The sequence below is a fragment of the Hippoglossus stenolepis genome, chromosome 12, assembly GCF_022539355.2.
Source record: "Hippoglossus stenolepis isolate QCI-W04-F060 chromosome 12, HSTE1.2, whole genome shotgun sequence".
Taxonomy (NCBI): domain Eukaryota; kingdom Metazoa; phylum Chordata; class Actinopteri; order Pleuronectiformes; family Pleuronectidae; genus Hippoglossus; species Hippoglossus stenolepis.
In genome coordinates this window covers 4,126,771-4,145,442 of record NC_061494.1, presented here as the reverse complement: position 1 = coordinate 4,145,442, position 18,672 = coordinate 4,126,771, and the positions used below count along the sequence as shown (strand labels likewise).

Here is an 18,672-nt window from a genome sequence, read left to right as displayed (position 1 = left end):
CCTTAAAATCTTTGATTTTCACAGTTGAATGAGCATCTGTCAGTTATTAAGTGACCATCAGGCACAACTAATAACTATTACCTGTTATGGTTTGGGGGTCTACAGTCATATATTGGTACATCTGTCATTTATCCATCTAGTTGCTTTTTAGTTTTATACAATTATCTCAAGTTCTCTCTCATCCACTGTGTTTTCCTGGGAAAAGGCCCCCCCTGGTGGACACAATAACACACAGCAACAATAAACACGACATAGCAGTTCACTTTAAAGGCTTTATTGTACACAGATAGAAAAAAATGCTCTGTATATCGATGGAAAATAGTTTTACACAGCTATGATAGTCTTAGCATATAATTAACATCTTTACATTCCCAAAGTAACACATGTCACTATGTCACAAATGAAGCTGGTTATTTTATTGCACTGTTTAACAAGAACCACTTTCACATCAACGACTTTCAGTTTGATTCATAAATACACCTGTAGTGATGGCCGCACACTTTACTTGGTTCAAGGGTTTTAAAGAGAGCAGCTGAAGTTCTGCAGTTTTAAATGTGCTGTAAACTCTTGTGTCGTCACATGCTAACAACAAATAGCCAATAACAGCTCAGCTAAACTCACCGATCTCTAACAATAAATGTGCCTTAGCTTCCACGCTCCTTCATTTAGAAACTAATGGGTTGATAATGGGTTGATAATGTGTTGATGTGTGTAGTGTTTTCCTGCTTCAGATCCACCGTGTGTGAGCTGTGTCCGCCATGCAGCACCTAGCTGTGTGTGCTAATATAGCTAGCAGCAGCTAATCTCTGCTGCGCTCAGGCAGCGCCAAGGCCTCCTCTCTGCTCACGTGACGTGTGGCCTGTGTGATGAGGCGCCCCCTGTCGGTGGATGCTGGGCGCGCAGCACGCAGACGTTTCCACGACTAGAAAAAAGCGCTGTTACATTTGTAGTTTTGAATAATTAAAAAAGTCTTAACAGCAGTTCAACTTATGTTTAGCTGATAAAAACCCTGTGCGCTCTGCGGCGGAGTTAGAAATGAATATTCTTCCAGGGTTATGTCGCTTTTCTTCTTATAAGAAGTGATTCCGGTTCAGTGGGAAGGTTTGAACGCTCTCTGGAAAGTGACCATTGTTGTAATCAGGTCGAGGCTGTTTTCATTTCCACTTGCTGCCTCTCTAGGTTTTCTACGGGTCCGCAGCTGGAAACGGGGCAGGCTTTGTAGTGTGTCATGAAAGAGGTGTCGAGGTAAGTCCGGCATGTGGCACATTCTCCACTCATCGACAATGTTGTTCGCGTTTTACAGAGTCCTGAAGAATAGGCTAAAAGCTAACGCTAGCCAACTGTCACAACAACCAAACAAGGCCCGCAGCCGCGGTTCGTGGGCTAGCTCGCTCGTTTCCCGCTGGGTAGCTGTTCTATAAATGCGCCCGACAAAACGAACGAATTCCCGCGTGGTCTTTGTCTGTGATAAACGTCAACCGCGAAGTCGCTGTGGTCGGAATGCGAGTCACTGGTTTCGCCATTTCTTCCGTAGCGGCCAGCTAACGTGTGCTAACTTGCTAGCCTAGCTAATTTGTTAGCGCTTCCAGCCTGTTTGTAGCATCTCGGCTAGCATGTACTCGCCACCAGCCGAGGTTGAACAGAGGCACATTTCAAACACGTCACTCGATTCCATGTTAAACGTGTGTTTCGGATTTGGTTTTCCACACAACTGTAGAGTCAGTGTTGAGATAGTTGTTTCAGTAATATAACCACGTTGCTGTGATGTCGTGTAGCTTCGTGTTTACACATGGTTACGCGGCAATTGGAATGGGAGGAACATAAACTACCAAACATTGACATCTTCCACATTCGACCTTAGCAACAACTTGGTAAATAATGGCAATTTCACATCTTGTTCACCACTTGTGACCGAATGAAACCGTGAGCCGAATCGGTCAACGTAGCGGCGTCAAGTGTCTTTTGTGTAGTAGATGTCATTTCATGTGTTTCCATGTTCCCTCGCAGCACCATGCCTGGTGGGCAGCAGCAGCAGCCTCAGAAACACTATGGCATCACCTCTGCCATTAGCCTTGCACCTCCACGTGATATAGACCACCAGTACACCAAGAAACTCTGCGATGCTATGAAACCTTTTGGGGTATTTGAAGATGAAGAGGAATTGAACCATAGGTGAGGAAGCGTGTCATGTTTTAAATTGTATATTTGACTTGTCACGTTTAGTGGGGTTCTCCACTATGCAGCTCTTTGCTGCAGGTGCAACTACACATGAAAGGGATGCCCAGTCTCAGCAAAATTATTCACAGCAGCATGTATTGTATTTATTGTCGGCCTGCTGATTTCTGCTGTGTTCTAATATACACATACATGCCATTGTTGTAATTAAATGTATATTCCTTAATGTTTGGACATTTAAGACAGCTGAATTTGTAATTGTGAATTTTTGCAGTGTCACTGTCTGATAAATTAAAGGCGTGGATTATAAAAGAAGCACCTGCTAATCCTTGTATTTCCTTGCAGACTTGCAGTTCTTGGGAAGTTGAATAACTTTGTTAAAGAATGGATCTCAGAGATCAGTGAATTAAAGGTATGTTCTGTTATGTAGGTTTTTTTACATTTAATTGGTGGTATATGATAAATTGTGGAGTCATCAGTGGCGACTGTCCAATCAGAGACTGTTAAATCAAACAACGCAAACACTGATTTCATTGTATATGCTACTCTCTTCAACAGAATCTTCCACCATCAGCCATTAGCTGTGTTGGAGGCAAGATATTTACATTTGGTTCGTACCGTCTTGGAGTACATACAAAAGGTACGTGTAGTTTTTATTCAAATGTGAAATTCCTTTTTTCAATCAGATCCCTGTTCAATACCTGTAAATTGTTGAAAAACACTAAACTTTGATTACTACAACCTGTACTGTGTGTCTGACTATATTGGCCTTTTAAAAGGAGCTAAGAGAGACGGATGGAACAGGACATTAATGCCACACTGCATTTGACCCTGTCTAAGCAGGCGTGAATCGTTGTTTTTGAACTGCTCAGTTCACTCTGACCACACTAAAGCACGAGGCTGGCATTGTCATATTCATCTGCTATTGAGTGTTTTTGAAAAGAGCATTTTGAGGGTTTGAAAGCAGCGTAAACACTGGCTCACTATAGGCTGAAGGCATTGGTGTGAAAGTGGGCCTGCTTAACACCTTGCTTCAAATAACAAACGCAACACATGTGTTTAAAAACGTAAATAATTTTAAATATAGATGTGTTTAGCTACCAAGGTGATTGATATATATTTACTTCAGCTATATAACCCCTAATCAGTTTCTGATGCTTTGTTTATTGTAACCAGATCAGTTTTTGATAAATCAGGTGTGAAATTACCTGTGTTCCATTAAAATGTTTGAACCTATTTATATCAACTGTGAAGGTTGTGAACTGCAGAGTTACAGTAAACAAAAGAAGAGCTGCTGAAGTTTCAATGTATAATATCTGTTGATACAACATGTGTAGGCCAACATAATGAACTGAGGCAATTTCAGTTGTGTTTCACAGATACACCACACCTGAATTTTTTGCTGCTGTTTTAAGTGATGTGCTTATCAGAGATTTTTAATGACAAAAATATGAAATCCCCAAAAATACTGGGTACCTGCTGTTCCTGAATTTAATTTGAAACTTTGCCTAAGCTTTTTTCAGACATGAACTCTAGAGAATGTCCGCACAATGGGGTCTGGACTTTCTCTGGGGTTTGCCTTTCACATATAAAAAATTGCTGGAAATTGTCCACTCAACATTACTAAAATCTCCAAAGTGTTCAGGAGGGCCCAGCATGCAGGCAGGGCGAACAAATTAATTCTGCTGTGGAGATCACATGTTTTTGTTTACACTACATCGGAATCGGTCCATATCACCAAAAACTTTTGACATTTTAGTGGGTGTTCTCTACATGTATGGCACAGCTTTTTCATCCTGGGATAATTGAAATCCTTAAAATTTTTGCGTAGCGTTCATAAACGTCATCAAGAATGGATTTCTTGCTTTTTTACTAGGGGCTGGCAGGAGAAACTCCAGGGGCTCTTACTTGGACATTTGCAGTCTCACATAAAGCCCCTCCAGAGAATGTAAAGAGATTATCCGGAATTCAGTGCAGCTTTAATGACATAGTTGCCTACCTAACACAACTCCAACCTGAAAATAAACTTGTAGTAGGGTGTGTGAAGTAGTGCTTTGCGAACTTCTCACTGGAGATCAAGAACAGGCGTTTAAACACAATTAAAGAAATCACATTTTCCCATTTATCAATTTTTATTTGATTTTCTTCATGAAGCCCTTAGGCTGGTAAACATGGCATTTCTATAGGATGCAGTAAAATCATTATTTCATATTCATTAAGTTGGCTATCAACAGAAACAGAAAAACAGGTCACTGATAATAACTACGCTGTGATGCAGTTTTTGTATTCTGCCAAAGACAAAGATATTAAGTTGTTTTAATGTTGTTCAGGCATAATAAGGTCTCAACCTTACCATGTAATGCCTTGAGATAATATATGTTGTGATTTGGCACTATACAAATAATTGAATTTTGTTATGGACAGATGTCTCCACTAAACTTTTAACTGCTCTACTTGTTAAATGCCAAAAGTTGTTTACTTACACACTCTTTAACCTTGAATGCCGCCGCCTTTCTTAGTCTACTTATCAGATTGTTATTGAAGTCATCAACCTACTGAGCAACACAGATTATACTGATAAACGTTACTGTTTATTACAGGAGCTGATATTGATGCCTTGTGTGTGGCTCCACGTCATGTAGAGAGGAGTGACTTTTTCCAGTCTTTTTTTGAGAAATTGAAACAGCATGAAGAAATCAAAGACTTGAGGGTAAGTCTGGTCCATTTCTCAACAATTGTCATTATAGCACAAGGCAACAAACCAATGTATCTGCAGGCTTCAATGTTCCCTTAATTCATTTAGAGAGTAACGGCAATGTTTGGACGTTAACCCAATAAGGAAGCTCTTGTTTTATCTGAACCTTAAAGTCGTGATCATGTAAATTTGAAGGTTTCAGTGTAGAGGATGACATCACTTACATCAATGTTCCCAGAGGAGAAAGCCACTCTCTCTTGTTCACTCTCCTGCGAATGAACAACTATATGTAGCCTTTTTACATTGCTGGATTATGTCTGTATGGTTGAGTCTAACTTTGATTACATATAGAATTTAAGAAAGAACATCACCAGAGTTGTATAGTGACTGTAGTAACTCCCAGGAGATTAGATAACAAGTGGTTGCGACTCTGGAGTTAGAGCGGATCCTCCACTAATCAGAGGGTCGGTGGTTCAATTCCGGCTCGTCGAAGTGTCCTTGGGCAAGACACTGAACCCCAGATGACTCCTGACAGTGTTTGAATGAGATGCTTAATTGGTATTAATATCAAAGCACTAGATGTAGAAATGCCATGGAAATGTGTATGAATGGGTGGATATCAACTGTACTGTAAAGACTAGAAAAGCATTAGTAATACTTAGGAACATTATTTTTTGTTCTGCCGGAAATCTTTATTGTAGATATTGACACTAATACACAAGATGAGGAGCGTGTTTGTGTTTGCTGTGACACTAAATGATCTTAACATAATATTAAAGCTTGGCAGTTCCTCTAGGGGCGTCACTGCTTCACCATCTGTCAGATAAACACTGCCTACATTGGATGTAGTAAGATGCGGGTGATAGTCAGAAAGGCACAAAAAAGCTGGTTGCCAACCACCATACAACAATAAGATGATGATAATTTGGTTGAATCTTGAAGACACAATCTCCAAAGTCGCCTCCAAAGTCACATCCAACATTATATTGATGTTAAATAAATAATAGTTCCACTGTAAATTGTTTTTATCTCTGAGAAAACAAACCTTGGTTAACAACTCTTTCATGTGATATTCATTATCATTCCATGATTCTATGTCAGTCTGCCATATTACTGTCTTGTCCAAGATTTGTTTTTGATATTGTCTGTCTCTTTTTGTTAAGGCTGTCGAGGATGCTTTTGTACCAGTGATAAAGTTCAAATTTGATGGAATAGAGGTAAGTTACTGAGATATAACTATTCCATTTTGTTAAGCCTCCACGCCAGCAACAGCCAGTGGCCCGGAGGCTTTATGTTTTCAGATTGTCCGTCCCATTCCTGTGAACACGATATCTCAGGAGAGTTCAAGGTCACAGTGGCTTCAAAATATATATTTTTGGCCTCCTGATATCTCAAGCCTGCTTGAAGGAATTTCTTCTACTTTTGATCAGTTGTGACCTGGACTCAAAGAAAGTGATTATGTTTCAGTTGTCAAAGGTTACAGGGACCTTTTTATGAATCTGGTTTACATAAGTCTTCAGTTACTTGGCCCTGACCTAGTACTGACTTCACCACATGGATATTGCAAAACTAAACACAGGCTACTCATTAATGACATGATTGTCATTTTGATTTTGATTTTATAGGCACTGTTTTCAGTATCTGGTGTAGTGAACTTATTGTCTACTACAGAAGCCTTGTAAAGCCTTGTAAAGAATAATGGTTTAGATCTTTATTTTGGTCAAATTTAAATAAATACAACAGGTTTTTCGGACAAATATAAGACACAGGTTGGTGCCCAGTTTGAATTCCAGGTCTGTGAAAACCTCAAGAGAGAAGAAACAATGATATTTAATGATGTGACGGAGATGAACATCAACATGACTGCTCTTCCAATGTGTCGCTTCCTTGTCTAAAGTAGTTAAACTCTTAACATGATAGACAGAAGTATAAGATTAATATTTTGAACCGTCTCCAATACCTACTTTCTGTCTCTGTCTGAGCAGATTGACCTGCTCTTTGCAAGACTGGCCTTGCAGTCCATTCCAGACAACCTGGACCTAAGGGGAGACTCCATCCTGAGAAACTTGGACATTAGGTGTATTCGCAGCCTTAATGGTACGTTTCTTTTCCACAGTGACAGTGTATATAAGTACAAGAATTGTTTGTTGTACACCACATTTGGCAGGTATATGACTAAATCGGAAACTTGAACCATATCATATTGTGAATTAACACGCACATTTTAATGTAACGTTTTAATGAAATGAAAATGAAAAAATATTTTACCCATTTGAATTGTTAAAAGTGTGGGTTGCCACAAATAAATGAATGTTTGGGAAACACTGGTGTGATGCGTGTTTGAGATTTATGACGTTTTGTTTTAGGGATGTCACAATACGAAACTTTGGTGTAACGATTATAGTCATAGGAAATATCCAGGTTTCATGGTTTTCACGATTATCGATACTTTAGAAGGAAAAAGACACACAACAAGCAATATATAGCTAATAATATACCTAATGAACTTAAATATTTATTATTATCAACTATTTCCAGTTAGTTTTTATAGTCTAACGTGTGTTTGTGTCAGCTTGTCAGCTGCTCCTTTTGGAGCTGGTCAGAAACCGAAAGGCCAGCATTGGTGGAAATAAGGCTGTTAAAGCAGTTCCCTCTTCTCAACTAACTTTTCAGTGGCTCACAAACACATAACGTGACCCCGAGAGGCAGGACACCATACTTAGATATCGTAGTTTTTAGATTTCTTACGGTTATGAAACCGTGGTTATGGTAAAATCGGTTAATCCCGACATCCCTATTTTGTTTAATTCCAGGCTGTAGAGTGACAGATGAAATTTTGTACCTGGTGCCAAACAAAGAAAACTTCAGGCTGACATTGAGAGCCATCAAACTGTGGGCGAAACGTAAGTGAATTCAAAACATTTCAGATACTTTCACAACTTCTTTTCTACTTTAACTGCATGTTATTTCATCCAAGAGTCCTTTTCAATGTATCTTTGGCATATGAACACTAGGCCGTCATCAGTATTACCCATCAAAAACAGTTGTTACAACTTAAAATATAAATGCCCTAAAAAAAAGACTAACACATTTATCTTCACCTTCTCCAGGTGTTCTGAGTTCAGTGTATTTTTGAAAACATCACTTATTTCATATTTGGGTAACCCCATTATTTCAATTCATGATGGATTCATTATCTTCATTATAGTCTGTATAGATGTTTTCAGACATGACTTGCGGGTAAACTCTGGAGAATTGGGTCCAGAGTTTACCCAGGGTTTGCCTTTTAGACATGCACAACACAGTGGGAGGTTTTCTGCACAGGCGCATTCACATCAGCAACAAATCCGCTGCATTAGTCAGAGGGGTGGAGCAGCCGGGTGCAGCAGACAGAGGCAGTGTTGAGGAAGATTTCTGGAAGCTGATGAAAGGAGAACTCAGGCAGCAGCTGATGTCTTATGCAGAATATTTTACTGTAGACTTGATGCATCAAGGAGACCAGAAAGTGAAACAATGTACAAACGTTAACACAGTAACATGAGCAATGGTCACCCCCAAGTCCGAAGATGTCTTCCACAGCATCCCCATATATCTTCTTCAACTTGCGTCACCCATTCCAACAGCACATCCATGAATGGCTAGAATTGCTGTCACTCTCTATGTTACATGTAGGTGTTCACATCCTATTGGATAGTTAAGCCTGAAGTATGCATTCCTAAATCACATTGTGTCCTTATGTCTTGCCACTGGGGAAATACACAAAAGAGTTGAAGTTGGTGCGTCTCTGTCTGGAGCATCTGAGTTGGATATGAAAGTCCCTAAGCATAGACTCAATGTGCTGTTGGTTGGTCCTTTATCAATGACCTGACCTTGGTGTACTGCTTGGAGAGAAGGGAGTGTGTGTGGAATTAGACAGGCACTATTCTCCTGTACAGATATAATATTATATACATAATATATAGTGGCATCTACAGTAATGTGTGAGGATGGTCAGAAATTCCTCAACAGGCAGGAAGTGACGTATTAATTCTGCTACAGAGAGCACATGATTTTCTTTACACACAGACACCAGCGTCAGCTCTTATCACAACAAACCCTCTTGAAATCTTCGTCTGTGTCTTCTACTTGTATGACACTGCTTTTTCACTGGGAGGTACTTGTTTTCTTTTGTTGGTTTTTTTCAGTCCCCGTCTTCGCTATCTCTGCCTCCTCCAAAAACAAGAGTCTGCTTCTACTGAGTAGAGTTTCCACAGTTGCACTAGTTGTTCCAGCGTGAGCCATTTCTTTCACAAGAGGAAAGGCAGATTTAAAAAATGCACTATCATTTTCCTGTTATGGTTTCTTAATGACAGACTCACTTCCTTTTGTGCTGTAAATTGAGCCTTTACTTTCCCAAGAGATTTCATACCTGGTGTCACTCAGAATTGTACAGTGAAAATGCTTATAGAGAATCTACATTTACTCCAGCGTGATAGGTTAAAACATAGGCTTGTCGTGATCTGTCATGTGTAGGTCGTGGGATCTACTCCAACATGCTGGGGTTTCTGGGTGGAGTGTCGTGGGCCATGCTGGTGGCCAGGACCTGTCAGCTCTACCCTAACGCTGTAGCCGCCACGCTCGTGCACAAGTTCTTCTTGGTTTTCTCAAAATGGTGAGAATCTGGCTCTTTACAACTCTAACTTTATTTTTGTCCTGTTCCACTTGATGGCAGTATTGCACAACCTTCTGCAGTCACAGGTGTTGATATTCAATATCCACAAATTTATTTACTACATTTGTGATTTCCATTCTGCAGGGAGTGGCCAAATCCTGTCTTACTGAAACAGCCTGAGGACAGTAATCTGAATTTACCCGTGTGGGATCCCAGAGTGAGTATGACATAAGTGATGCATTTCCACATCTTTAAAATGTTGCTATGCCCCTGTTATGTGTATTTCTACAAGACACAGGTAATACAGTAGTATCTGCTAAATTGTTAAAAGTTTGTTTATTCTTTTTCAAAGTTGGCTCAACAGAAATGAGTACAGGTACATGTATTGTCTCTTATTTCATCTCTCCTTATTCCTCTGTCCTCATGTGACCACGACATTAATCGGGTCCCCCCCCTTCATGAGTTCCAATGCTCTTAAGTCTGCTCGGAGGACGCTTCCCCAGAGCAGCTCGGGGCTAGGAAGACTTCCCACGTGGACGTCTTTTATCAGACAGACACATCCCTTCAGTTAAAAGGCATTAGTCCAATCGTCAAAACAGTCAAATACCTGTGTGGACAGGTTAATAATAGTACTGTGTGCACTGCAGTAAATACTTGTGAAGAGCTTGCTCTTCTTGTGTCTTCTTGACTTTTCCCTAAACCCTCTTTATGTCGTTAACTCTTATTTAATGTGCTCCTAGTCAAAGAGCAGGAGAGACTCTCAGTCTGAATGTTTGTTTTCTAGGTCGGACTTCCCTTTATATATGTTTTGACTTTGTTTTTAATATCAAATTTACCCAAACCAATTTGTCTATTGCATAAACTGAAAACAATTCTGGTCATTAAAATTGCTGTGTCATGTTTGTTGTGTCCCTTCAGCAATAAACACATTTTAATTGTCTATTGTTGTCATTTCCGTTGAGTCACAGTAGAGCCAACTACCACTATGCATTGGGCAGAAAATTATAAAGACCTTTTATTTTTTTTTCCCCCCCTATGTTTATACTATGTACTGAGACATTTTCAACATAAAATATACTTAATTCATTTTTTAAAATATGGAAGTACAAACTTACTTGTGATCTGTCTGTATACAGGTTTTTTCATAATTTGTTGAGGCTCAATGTGAACATGTATTATTTATAATTATACTGGACAACATTAAAATACAATGGGTGAATCTAATGGTACTAACACTGCAGACCATTCACGCATAGTACGGCTGGTACGTCATATTATAAGTACTAAGTAGCAGTTCAGCTACATATGGGTGATCAGCTGTGCAGCCTTCATCAGTAAGCCCAGATGATTTAAGAGAGGGAACCTGTCCCATTTTTAAAAAAAAAAAAAAAATTGATTTGAATTGATTCCTCCTCCTTGGCATTAATTGAGGAGGTCAACTTTAAGACAGTAACGTGAATTGGGATGTACAGTGTATGGGCAGTGCTCATGAAGGCTCATTTCCTGCTGTGAAACCAATTTTGCTCCCCTGTGCCATGTTTGTAGGTGAACCCGTCTGACAGATACCACTTGATGCCCATCATCACGCCTGCCTATCCCCAGCAGAACTCCACGTACAATGTGTCCACGTCAACACGCACCATCATGAGCGAGGAGTTCAAATACGGTAAATCAGCATGCATATGTGAAACAGCACTGAAAAAAAGAGAATTCATACCTAATAACCATGTGTTTGTGTTCTCTTAAAACATGTTTTGGCCAAAGGCAGTGATAATGGTACAGTCACTAAGTAATGTTGAATTGTCAAGCCTTACATATGTTTGTCCATGTGTTTGTCATGAACAGGCCTAAGCATCACAGATGAGATTCTTCAGGGAAAAGCAGAATGGCCTAAACTCTTTGAGCCACCCAACTTTTTCCAAAAATACAAGTAGGTATTGAATTTGTCAGATGAACGATGTATGGGAGGAACTTTTTACTGACCAAATCATAATAAGTAAAACATGCGGAGCTGTATCAAGTAACACTATGTGGAAAGAAGCTGCCTGTCTCACATTAACAGTTTTGAAGGAAACCGTTTATTTGTGTTGGGCTTTTTTTCCCCAACCAGCTCATTGTTTTCACGTTTTGAAGACTCGGCAGATTTGACTCATCCTGACTGTGGCTGCTAGAGTTGGATCGACTCATTTTGTTTATGAAAGTTCCTCCCACACACACCTCAATTACCACAGCTAAGTTCTAGGACAGGTTCTGTAGGAGCTTATACTCCACAGTGGGAGCTTCGTGAGTCAACTGAGCACTGGTGTGGTCAGGATTTATGTTCCACCATGTAACAACAAACTGCACAATCAAAAGGATGTACATGTGAGCCAAGATTGATGAATCAAGCTGCCCAGTAAAGATGTAAAGGGGTCACAAGATCTTTATGCCAGCACAGCAGTACTGCATCAAATACTGACTGTTATGACAAATGTTTTCACTATACACCTGAGTAGGATACAGCAAATGTTTCTTAAATGTTGATTTTCTGTTTTGTGCTGCAGGCATTATATAGTTCTGACTGCCAGTGCATCCACAGAAGAAAACCACTTAGAATGGTGAGTGTCCATCTACTGGATTTCTAGTAGGTCTACAAATACCTCCATTCCTTATCGTGTTTAATGTGCATTGGTGTGTTTCAACTGAGCCGACTGGCACAGTGGTGCACCTGTCTGTACATTAGTACTGTGAATGTAACTCATTTCCATCTCACCTGTGTGTACATCCTGATGTTTTTCCTCAGGATCGGTCTGGTTGAGTCAAAGATCCGTGTTCTGGTTGGAAACCTGGAGAGGAACGAGTACATCACCCTGGCTCACGTCAACCCACAGTCCTTCCCAGGGTCCAAAGAGAACCGCAACGAGTGAGTGTACTTGTATCCAAGCTTACAAACACACGCTGCCCACACTATACACAGAGAAAGTTCTGGAATAGGAAAGATGTGTGTGCGTGCGCATGCTACTAGTGCAAGTCAGTGAGTCCAGAAGTCCACTGTTGTCAAAGGTCTTGTTAATCAGACAGACACATGATATTCAGTAGCTTTGAAATTAATAGTGTTTGCATTTCTAGACTTGCTGGAGCAAAACGATCATAATTATTACTTTGGTCTGCAATTAGCATATAATAAACAAAAGTGATTAAAAGTTTTAATTTGAAGCCTTTGTGTTTTTCTGCAACAGGAACGACTTTGTATCCATGTGGTTCATCGGGATTATCTTCAAGAAAGTGGAGAATGCAGAGAGTGTGAACATTGACCTGACGTACGACATCCAGTCCTTCACAGACACTGGTACGTCCTCTCATATCACTTAGCTTTGACTGTGTGTATAAGATGGTTAGAAAGGAGGCTTGATTATGATGATAAACTCGTAAAATAAATGCTGTTAATGCATGAGTTCATGGACAGTATCTGCATTTTTAGATTATTTACCAAAAAATGAATTGTAATTTCTCAATACTTATTTCTAATCACATACATTATTATCAATTCTAGTAGCAAACCAGAAAATAACCATATCTAAACCTTTTCCAAATATTAATTTTAAATTAAAATAACAATTTTTCAGCACAACAAACTTTCTGTTCAAGTCAAGATAGAAAAGATGGTGCCGGGTTTCAGAATGGACCGTATTTCTGAAATATTGCCCAACCCTCAGCACTATCCACTAGTTTTTCTCATACAGTTAGACTGAAAGAAATATTTGAGATATTCACCCAGCAAGAGGAAGTGCTCCAGTTCCAAGGTGTCACAGTCGATGAAATGGCCAGCACACACCTGGCCACGGTATCAAGAAAGTGTAACGTGTGAAAATGTTCAGCGAACCTGAACGTGACCTGTGTTGTTCTCTGTAGTGTACAGACAAGCCAACAACATCAACATGCTGAAGGACGGGATGAAGATTGAAGCAACACATGTAAAGAAGAAACAGCTCCATCAGTATCTTCCTCCTGAAGTGGTGCAGAAGAAGAAGAGGGTGAGATATCTTCCTCAGCACGTCGGGACAAATCTATTATCATTTTTCAATACACCAGGGATTTTGTCTTAATATTTTGCCTCTTGTTAAATTGTCTGTTTATTCCCCCTCTCCCCTTCATGCAGAGCATAGCAGAGTTGAACCGCAGCTCTAACGGTGGGAGCTCGAAGCGGATCTCTCTGGACAGCAGTCATCTGGACAGCTCCAGAGACACAGACTCAGGGACTCCCTTCAGCTCCCCACCCGAAAAACCCTCCAAACCTGCATCGGACACAGATGACAGGTATGTTATATTTCTGTCTTGTGCTTTTCCCTTACTGTTACTCATCCTGTGTTGATGCTTAAAAATAATCTTCCTTTTTTCAGTGTCAGCCCTCCCAAGCAGCTTTTTGAGGAAGGTTCTCCAGCACCCAGTGCCGCACCAGTTGCTGATGACCAGGGCATGTCTATCCCTGTCATTGGCTCAAGTGAGTTTTCCAGTGACTACTACACAGAAATTATTGTTGCATATGAAAAAGGAAATAATTTTTCTTCCTAGGGTAGGTTGTTTATATTATATTTAGCGATTGTATGGTCATATGGTATTTAGGCTACTTGACAGTCCTATTTCCCTGCCAGCATGTGTATACATGATAGGAAATCAGGGTTTCCACGGGGTCTGAAAAACTCTACAGTCTAAAATGTAATGAATTGTATCATTAAATTAATTTGACCCCAAAAAACCTTTAATGTGTTAAAACGGCTCTTAAATTAGCAATTTTACAAATTTCTCATTATGTAAAAGTTCATTTAATGGTACTAATGTAGCGCTTTACAATTACTTTGGTGGCACGCATTGTCTCCATTTGCTCTAGTTTCTTAACAATACAGATACAAGCACGCTGTAATAAAACTACAAACTGGAACTGATAACTGTCCAGAGACACCTCGGTCAGAAAATATCTCAGCACACTTGACTTAGCTGTTGGAATCACCATGGATACCTGTTTTATCTGTAGTCTGTGAGATAACATTTCGTATGTAGGTTTTTTCTTTACGAAGCTACATCACCTTATTTTCATTTTTAAAGAAGTGTAAGTAATTGTAGGACTCTGATATTCCTTCATATCTGTCATACTTTACAGAGATGCTACTTTTCATGCATTATGTTCTTACAAATTCTTAAATGTCACTTATTGACACCTGCAGAAACACAAATACAAATCTCGAGAACTGTATTAATTCATGCTCTTTAAATGGATACCAGAGATTTGAACAATACTCCCTGATCTAATTTCTTCACGTTTGTGTCTTCCTCATTGTGAAGAGCCTCCGGGTAAAGCGAAGCCTGCCTCCCCACCAGCCAGCAGCAGTGTGGAGCCCAACGCTGCCAGCAGCCCCAAAGAGGAGCCCAACGGGCTGGACGACTCCATCAGTGAAGCTCCTGCCAATAGACCACTGTCGCCTACACAAGAGGACCTGGCCAAGAGGCAAAAGGACACAGAGGTAAGGAGGGTGTTCCCAGTTCAGAACAGGTGTCAACATTATGAATGTGTTAGGATTTAAACTAAATGGGATGTACTGCTGTCACTGTTTTTGCTGCAGGTGGTGCCCGTTGATGACTCTATATTTAAGGAGCCATATCCACCATCCTCTGACTCCAGTGTACATGGAGATGGAGCCGATACTGTAGGTGTCATCTACAATCTACCTTGGTTAACTGTTTATGTAAAGACAGAAAGATAATGAATGTATTTAATCACATGTTGTCTCCTCACAATTAGACTCCACTTTCTGGATCTAAGGCTAAGCCCATTCCAACCATTGATACCTCAAGAACACAGGTAGCAACTTCTTTTTTCAACCATCAGCTCTATCTCACACTGACATGCAAAATAGTAACTTGTTGACTAATTAACCTTGTTCTTTGTGAGCGCAGAGACTTCCCAGCATGGAGCTGCCAGACGCCTCCTCGCCCCTCCCAGCCAGCAACAGTTGTCGTGTCGTGAAAAATTCAATTAAATTGGCCCTCAACCGCCACAAGTGAGTATCTGTTTTTATATTCCTGCACCAACAGGCCAGTGAAACAGTTTTTTAATTGTATGTCCATATTAATTATATTTACTTGTACTTTCCAATTTCCTGCAGCATCACACCTCCTAAGCCCCCGATGTTTGAGGGCACCCTCACCCCTGACGCTGCCCCTGCCACGGAAGAGAAGGGCATGTCCATTCCTGTCATTGGCTCGAGTGAGTATCTGTTTTAAACCATCAGTCTTTGTAACTGAACTCATCTTTCTCTAATATTGGCGAACAAGACTTGGTCTAAACCTAGTTCATGGGGAACCTGCTTATATGTTGCTCACATATGCAGTATATTATTACACCTGATTAGACATTATAATGCACCGATATGGAAATTCTTGACCGATACCGATATTTAAAACAACAATCTAGCCGATACCGATATTTGTTTATTACTTGAATAATATGGAAAACAGAAAAAATGACCAGTGTAACTTTAGATGCCATGGATGGACATAGACACCTATTCAGCCAAACATTTAACAGTATCACCAGGCCTACTCAAGACATCATCTCAACTGTAAACAGATGCTTGCAATACAGCCTTACAAAACACTAGCATAAACCCTTAGGGAATGCCATATAAATTCAAGTCAAGATGCTGTGCAACACAACACAATAGGAGGCTCTGATTACAACAAATAAAATAAAAATATTTTTGTGACAAGCGTTATCTCAGTAACTGTGCACAAACTTTAGAACTGTACTTTTTCATTTAAAAAGGATTAGTCATAAATTGAATTAACTGCGATTACAATATGAGTGTGATGAGTGGTTAAAACCAGTTGTCCACATGACCAATGTTTTTGTGCTCTTGGTTTCTTTCTGTAGAAAATGTGACATCCAAACACGTGGTGCCCCCTGTTGGCAGCTCCATCCCTACATTAGTGAGCAGAGGAGCAGACCCATTAAACGGAGCAGCCTCCAAGAGACCCCACTCCCCCTCCCTGGAGGAGCAGGCCAAGAGGCTGAAAGAAACAGAGAAGGCCAGAATCCACATTGCTTGAACTGACAACCAACAGACTGGATTCACACACACACAGAGGTGGGGCTTTACAGTTCAGGCAAACACCAAGGAGATGACTTCACACGGGGACAGGGAGTGCGTTCCGATTGGTCAGTCTCAAGAGTGAAGCAGCAGGACGGACACCTCACGCCACATCTTCAGAGATTACAGATTTGCTTGTGGATAGGTGATTTGGTCAATGTTGTCTGCGCCCTCTGTCACACTCACCACCAGAGGGCATCTAACACAACTTTATGGAGAAATTTTACATGAGATCTAAAGCAACAGTTTTTTTTTTTTACTTGTCTTCTCCCTCAGTGGTTAAAAACGAGCTGCTCTTCTGTTCATTTCCCCTTTTCTCTCAGTTAACATATTTTAAAAACGACCAGAAACAGTTATCAACTCTTGCTACACACATTGGTGTACGCTGATTTTCTTTTTTCTCTCTCTCTTCTCTCCCAAACAGAAACCTGTACAGTAAATGTTGATGTACATAACTTTTTTTGTCTTAAAAAAAAAAAAAAAGCAAAAGATCACTTAAGTCTTTTGACCATTCTATTGTAGTTTTATCTAAAAAGGAAAAAAAAAGTTAAAAAAATTGTAATTTCTTGTTTTTCTCTACTGCTTGTCCAAAAAAAATGTGTCTCCAGCCCTGGATATTTTTTTGTAAACATTGTATAGGTTTGGATACAGTCGTGGGGGAGGATTAATCGAGTGTTTTACCTAAAACGGAAATCACAACCGTGCCTCTTTGGGCTACCATGACAACCCAGAGAGGGCCTCCGGTTAGTGTTGGACTTGCTGTGTGTAGGTGATCATAGATGCCCAGTGACGTCGATGCTTCTCAGGTGCTAGAGCAAGAAAATCATTCTCACAACAACGGGAAATGTTGTGCATTTTCTGGAGGTGAAGCTTTTCTGTCATTCGAGGGATTAGCACCGAGCATTGGAAGAACCATATCAGAACGCTTCGCTGATCCTTCTGCTCAGTAGCTCCAGTGGCACTGTCACACCTGCTGTTGGTCTCGGGTTAGAAGTAAAGTTTGATGGGTTTTCTTCTTACTTTTCATGGTGTGTTTAAAAACCCGATGTCAGATATGTGCTTCACGCAAAGTGAGTGAAAACGTTAACGAGTGTTAGTTGTGTGTTCGTATCTGTGATTGACATAATGTCGCCCAGAATGATCCTCTGGACCATAAGGAAGGCTAACTAACAAATCTCCCTCCCCCCTCTCACCCCACCATCTTACCCACCGCCACCGCTTCACCATGGTCTGTTTGCTAGCGGCACTTCGTACAGATGCAGCAAAGTCCTGGTCATTTTCCGTGTTCCGCGTCCATGAAAGAGTTGTGTGTTGCTTTGTAGGGGGAAAAATGGTTCAAAGCTTTTTTGATGAATTGTGCCGGTGTGTGCATGCATAGGCGGTTTACGTGTTGGAGAGAGACGGAATTCCCTTCGTTTTTTTGGGTGTTAACTCTCTGCGCCTCCTGTGGAGGTTCTTAAAAGGCATCTCCTGGGGCCACGGGTGGGGGTGAGTGGCAGGGGGTCAGGAGACGACGTTTTCCTGCCATTGGCCCCCGACCCTCCATCTTTACGGTCTGAAGCTGGGTTTCTTTGTGTTGGTCCTCAGCACAGAGGTTATATGTATACAACAAAGTGTAAAGTGATGCTAAAGAAGCGCCCTTGTCATCGGAGCAGGTAGAGAGTTGGGACACAGGCTCTTTTTTTCCAGCATCAGTTTCTCGAACTAAATGTACAGAGATCAGATTTTTTTTTCTTTACGTTTTTTCATTTTTTTTTTCGAAAGACATATTCTTCATTACCGGGGGTTTTCTTATCACTTTATTTATATTTGCATATTTGTACCATGTGATCTTTTTTTTAATAGCATTCATAGCAGGTAGGTCTTTTTCGAATGAAATCTACACCACTCTTTCAGACATGTTTCGCTCTTCAGAAACATTTAACTAAACAGGTCATTTAGATGTTTGTTTCTAAAATGTATTTTTGTATGTGTTTATCACTTCCTTTAAATGAATCCGTACAGCAATTAAACCCCTAAAAAAACTA

At 40.3% G+C, this 18,672-nt stretch overlaps 1 protein-coding gene across 1 annotated transcript; it reads left to right on the top strand.

The window, feature by feature from the left end:
- Window positions 1-879: 879 nt before the first annotated feature.
- papolg (poly(A) polymerase gamma) lies at window positions 880-18,672 on the top strand. Its single transcript, XM_035172340.2, has 24 exons — window positions 880-1,245; window positions 2,008-2,172; window positions 2,521-2,587; window positions 2,734-2,815; window positions 4,776-4,885; window positions 6,034-6,087; window positions 6,856-6,967; window positions 7,684-7,773; window positions 9,383-9,521; window positions 9,666-9,738; window positions 11,067-11,187; window positions 11,367-11,451; window positions 12,065-12,118; window positions 12,304-12,423; window positions 12,740-12,849; window positions 13,413-13,534; window positions 13,660-13,817; window positions 13,901-14,001; window positions 14,841-15,019; window positions 15,119-15,202; window positions 15,298-15,357; window positions 15,453-15,556; window positions 15,662-15,762; window positions 16,429-18,672. Exons 1-24 carry the CDS (start codon window positions 1,229-1,231, stop codon window positions 16,602-16,604), a joined length of 2,484 nt encoding a protein of 827 aa, XP_035028231.1. The 5' UTR covers window positions 880-1,228; the 3' UTR covers window positions 16,605-18,672.

Excerpts from the sequence above, each read along its gene's own strand:
- papolg (XM_035172340.2), top strand. Across the intron at positions 14,002-14,840 it reads TATCCCTGTCATTGGCTCAA|AGCCTCCGGGTAAAGCGAAG; the intron begins GTGAGTTTTCCA and ends CTCATTGTGAAG. Across the intron at positions 15,203-15,297 it reads ATGGAGATGGAGCCGATACT|ACTCCACTTTCTGGATCTAA; the intron begins GTAGGTGTCATC and ends CCTCACAATTAG.